General features: G+C 33.6%; 1 protein-coding gene across 1 annotated transcript; it reads left to right on the forward strand.

The window, feature by feature from the left end:
* Positions 1 to 1,818: 1,818 nt before the first annotated feature.
* On the forward strand, positions 1,819 to 4,604 carry LOC134266526 (uncharacterized; the record flags this gene model as incomplete). Its single annotated transcript, XM_062748751.1, has 3 exons — positions 1,819 to 1,857; positions 3,014 to 3,851; positions 4,314 to 4,604. Coding segments are annotated over exons 1-3 (1,155 nt in total), but the record flags the coding sequence as incomplete, so codon positions are not given.
* Positions 4,605 to 5,528: the final 924 nt, after the last annotated feature.

Genomic DNA, 5,528 nt, shown 5'->3' on the forward strand with positions numbered 1-5,528 from the left:
TGGACAGAGGATTCCCGTAGGTAAATTCAGTCTAGACATAATAAAGGCCTAGAGATTAGTTTGTAGCAAGTAAAACAAAATATGACTAATGATAGGTTAAATTTCCTAACAAGGTCAATATAAAAATCAAAGAATTTACGAATTGCTGACTTTAAACCACATTGTTAAACTCCCTGTAATCTTAACCCATCCGTCGGTGGTCTGTCTCGGTTTAAATACTGATCGAACTCGGAGCATGTTCAACACCATTTGCTGGGGATTTAGGTATATTACTACATGAATGAGGAAAGTTGAAGATGGAAAGTTTAAATCATTCCATTTGTCATACAGATTAGCAATAAGTTGGTCCTTATAGTCTGTAGATAATAAAACGTCCAAATATGAAAGAGGTATGACAGTTTCTGTGGTGTCTTTATTTTCAAGTTCACAGGGATATATTGAATCGACTCATGGAAGAAAGTAACTATTGTTAATTGACAGTGCATCGTCGATATATATCTAAATGTCAATTTGAAAGATACAGTAAATGTTTTTTTTTTCTCATTCATATTTTTTTAATAAATTCTGCTTCGTAGGAATTTACAAGCAGGTTATCTTATGAAGGATTGGAATAAGTGTAATTTTTCTGTGCGACGTGCAGAGTCACCTTTTAAGGCATTTTTCTGAGACCTAGTTCGTAACTTGTCTAAAATTTTAAAGAAAATTGAATACTAGTTATGGACTTATAAAATGGATGTACACCTCTAGTCTATAGTATTATAAAATTTTCAAATTTTGATGCGTTTCTTAAAATGACAAATTTCGACCCAAATTCAACTTTTTATTGATATAAGTTTTAGAAAACGTGAATGTTAACAAGCCATTCAAGCATCAAGGTTATTTTCATATTGTGGCCCACGAAAACAAAATTTTTCCTTTGAAATATATTTTTGATATATACTTACTTCATAATCTAAGTAAGCATCTTAAATGTGGTTATTTAGAGAATGTTTGGGTCAAAAATAGTTTTGGTAAGTTTTAGAAAAAGCAGATAAAGGTTTGCTGGTTGATTGACTGTTGTCAGACAGGAAGGATGCCATTCTTTGAGACTATATAAACTTGATTTAACAGTATTTCTTAGCTTTCTTTCTTCCAAGTAAGGAAAGGTAAGTCATAAACATAAGCTATGGGTCAATGGCAAATTATTGCTTAAGGTAAATGCTGTATTTATTTTAAGGTCAACTTAGCACTTTTTACACTTTTAGAAAATTTAGCTGAAATTAGGGTACGTACTATTATACTCACTTACAAATATTAGCTTCTCTTTTGTAAAAGGAAAATAATATTTATGTGTATTTCAAGAAATTATAACATAATGTCACTATTTCTAGTGTACTTTTTTAGTATAGTTTAATTACCAAGAAAAAAAAATTATTTCAACGTATTGCTTAAAATTAAAATACTTTACCTTGATTTCATTCATTTAATGTAACAACATTCATGAAGTTGTGCTTAAAGTATATATTATGTATGATAGATAGGTGAAATGTTTTATTTTTTCTCCATGTAATTCGTACATATCGGTATTTCCTTAATTTCAGAATGCAAAATTCTTTTTAATTACTCTTTTTTTTAAATTTTTATATCTGCATAACAACAGTATTAAATATGATATGTTTTCTTTTCTTGAATGTAAGACCATATCACATCCGTGAAATACCTTACCTATATATATTTCTCTAAACTTCAAGTATTACATGAATGGTAAATTACATTTTTTTCGTCAATTTGTAATTTTCATTTTTTCTAAATATGTTAAGATAATAATTTTGCAGAATTCACCATTTATAGAATGGCAGCATTCCGTTCATCACGAATGTAAGTTAACAATTTTTCAAATTTTGATTACAATAAGTCAAAAGACTGGATTTTTTTTGTTTTCAATTAGCCCCACCCTAATATCAGAACCCCTGACCCTGGGGCCATAATATTCACAATTTTGGAAGAGGCAGCCTTATTTATCATAACTTTGTATTGGTTGTAAGACTCAGGAGCAGTAAAGAATTTAGGCATTTTCACTATATAATCAATAGAGCCCCAAGCTTACCTCAGAACCCTAAACCCAGAGCCATGAAATTCACACTTTTGGTAGAGGCATTTCTAGCTCATTATAACTATTCGCTTAATTAGTTTGTTTAATATTCCGGAGCAGAGAGACATTTCCTCCTCATCATAAATATTCACTTGGTTAGTTTTTGTTTAATACCAAGGAGCAGAGACGATCGATTGATTGTAAGTTGTTTAACGCCTCATTACTCGAGTAGAGACGTCACCATGTACCGGTGAAGAGTTTCAAATTTTGAAATTTACCCGACACTCAGGGCCATTGAGCAGTGAGGGTTCTTTATCGTACCAACGCCTACCGTGGCACGGGCCCTCGGCTTTTAAGGTGTCATCTGAAGGACCCGCAACTTTCACTTCAAGTGCCGAGCGCATGACGAAGGAATATTTGCCACCCATTTTTTTTATCAACTTAGGTCAGTCCCAGCCGATAAACAAACTCAAGACCTCCCGATCACGGAGCGAGCGCTCTCCCGACTGAGCTTATGTGAACGGTGAGCGAAGAATAATATTTTAAAAGAAATAATGCATTTTCACTGCATTATCTATTTAGCCCAGCCCTAGTACCAGAACCCTCGGCCCAGTGCCCTTGAAAACCAGACAATAAAAACGCCATCCAAATTTCTGCAAAATTTTACAAAATACAAATTTAATTTATAAAGATATAAATATCTTTTTAATTAAAATTTTGTGGTGCTCCAGGTCACAATCCCAAATCTAATAATGAAGCAATAATTGTTACTATACATTTAAAATAAGATTTTACATTTTGGAATTCGCATTTAGTTAAAGATTAAAAATAGTCTAATAATAAACATCAATGACATTACTTTTAATTAAATTTTAGCTTGTCCACGAACATAACGAACAATCCTCGTATACAGATATTTTATTTCATTTTTGTGTTTGGCAGTGAAACAGGCATTCGACACCTCTCAGAGTCCGTGTTTGTGGGGATGTGTAGTGTGTTTGGAACTTCGCAATTGGTGGCTATGAGAAGAGATTTGACAGACTTCAATGAATTAATGTTTCAAAAATTGAGTACAGGAACTCAGCTCAGAAGGATGTTAAGTGGAAGTTATAAAGAAGGAATCAGAATGTCGGGATCTGATATGGACTTTATGTTTTGGAACAAAAACGAGCAAGTGATTTGGGACCTGTCTCAGACTAGGTATTACAACATGCCCAGTCAAACACTTCTTCTAGCAGATACCTCTGAAAGCCCACCAGGATTTACTCTACTGCAGTTGTTAACACCAAGAACAAATGTTCACATTCTGTTAGCGTGTGTCAAAATAAATGACAGGCTTTATATATCTAGTTCTATTTATAAAATGATCACGTTTTCGTCAGCACTTCCCGATTTTACAATACATGGACCATGTGTTAGTGGAAACGTCGGAGGTATGGACGTTGATGATGCACACTGTTTTGCCAGTGCCTTTTGGCCAAAATCAGCCTCCTCATGGGTAGAGAGATGTCATTCATGGCCCCATCCGCAGGTTGTTCGTCATGTGGTAAAACATGGATGTCACTTTGTACCAATAGGACATAAACTAGGTAACCATGAATACAACGAATGGAGAATTTCTTTTTCACAGGCAGAACAAAAACTTATGTACTCTTTGAACCACTGTCAATTTTTAACTTACGGTTTATTCAAAGTGTACTTGAAAGAAGTAATTAACTATGGTGTAAGTACTGAGGAAAAATTATTGTGTTCCTATCACATGAAGACGGCTGTTTTCTGGGTAATTCAACAAAACATAATGCCTAACTGGTGTCCACAAAATTTCCTCTGGAGTTTCTGGATCTGTTTTAAACATATTCTTAAATGGGTGTATGAGGGAGTTTGTCCAAACTTTTTCATTCCTCAAAACAACATGTTTCTGACTAAGATTCATGGTGAAGCACAAACGATTTTATTTTTACGTCTGTATACATTATACGAGCTGGGTATATCATGCCTCTTACAGAGCCCTTCTATCAGATCATATTTTATCCGAGTCCTTTGTAATCTATCAGCCCAAATATGTACAGATGAAAGGAGTCTGGCGTCCGAAAATAGTTTTGATACAGAAGTAATTCCTGAATTAATTAGTATGAATTTAGGTCTCTTCACTAACCTAAATGGTAGTATAAAGGCCTTGCACACCGTTGAATTAGTGATTAGTTCACACCCATTAGTTCAGTTCCACTTTGTTTTTTTGCAGATGCTAACAAGATTGATACTGCGAAGAACTGCCTTAATATTGCACTGTATGTACACAGATAGTGGTGCAAATAAACGCAAGTACACTGCTAACAAAATGTCTAACTACATGCTGAAGCTAGCAGTTAAGTTTGGTTTTATTTCTGATATTTTGTACGTTGCAATGTATTATTACAAGACTCTTAGATATGATGAAGCTTTATCTGTCATACAAACGGCAAAGGCAAAATTAGCACAGACATATCAGATGCGTTCAACAGTTTTTACGTATGTAGCTAGCTGTCCTGAGGATGTGAGGCGTCGGTCCTGGTTTACAAAGATAAGACATGCAGTGTTACATTTTATACCACTTGATCCTGACATCTGTTATATCAAAGAAATAATTTTGGAACAAATGTGTATAATTCAAAAAAAGAGATATGTGTTATTTATTCCAGTATTTGTACTGTTTCCTGCACTTGAATTCTTGTGTTACTGTTATGTAGACACAGAAAAAACACGATTAGCTTTATCTGATTTACAGGCCGTGGTACATTCTGATGACTACGTATATATACCCGATCCATGTAGAGAGATATCATGGCAGATCCTAGGGATATGTCAAGAAATCACAGGGGACCTCCAAGCAGCTCTATATTCCTACCAACAATCTCTCAAGCAATATCCACTCCATAATATACAAACTGCTACAATAATACGAATCATCCTTTTGTTTTACAGACTTTATTTTAGTTAATTAAAAAAATATATAAGATTGAAATATTAGGTCTTACAAAGATTCTCAGTTGCGTTTTGCTGAAGAACTACAAAGAAATAAATTGCTGACAACGCAGATGGTACCACTTTCTCTACAATTTTGAAGGATGTCTTGGCAGGTCAAATGTTACTCTACATAAACTTACCAAGGACACCACTACCAAAAAGAATTTTTAAAAAATTCAGAAAAATCAAACTTCTTTTGTGACATACTAGTGCATAAAGGGTGATCATGATGTAAGACGCAGATATAAAGGTCTGCCGGATACTTCACAATATCAATGTTTTAATGCTTGACATAATATATACTAGTATATAGTTGTTTTTATTTTAATACATGTATATCATATTGAATGAATTATATGAAGTAAAATCTGCCAAGCGGATTAAAAAACATTGGCGATTTGTTATTTTTCAGATTGCATGATACATGTACCATTAAAGCTATAACCTTTTTTTA

Source organism: Saccostrea cucullata, unplaced genomic scaffold (assembly GCF_032062105.1).
Source record: "Saccostrea cucullata isolate Sc308-1 unplaced genomic scaffold, CSIRO_AGI_Scuc_v1 ctg10377, whole genome shotgun sequence".
Classification (NCBI taxonomy): Eukaryota; Metazoa; Mollusca; class Bivalvia; order Ostreida; family Ostreidae; genus Saccostrea; species Saccostrea cuccullata.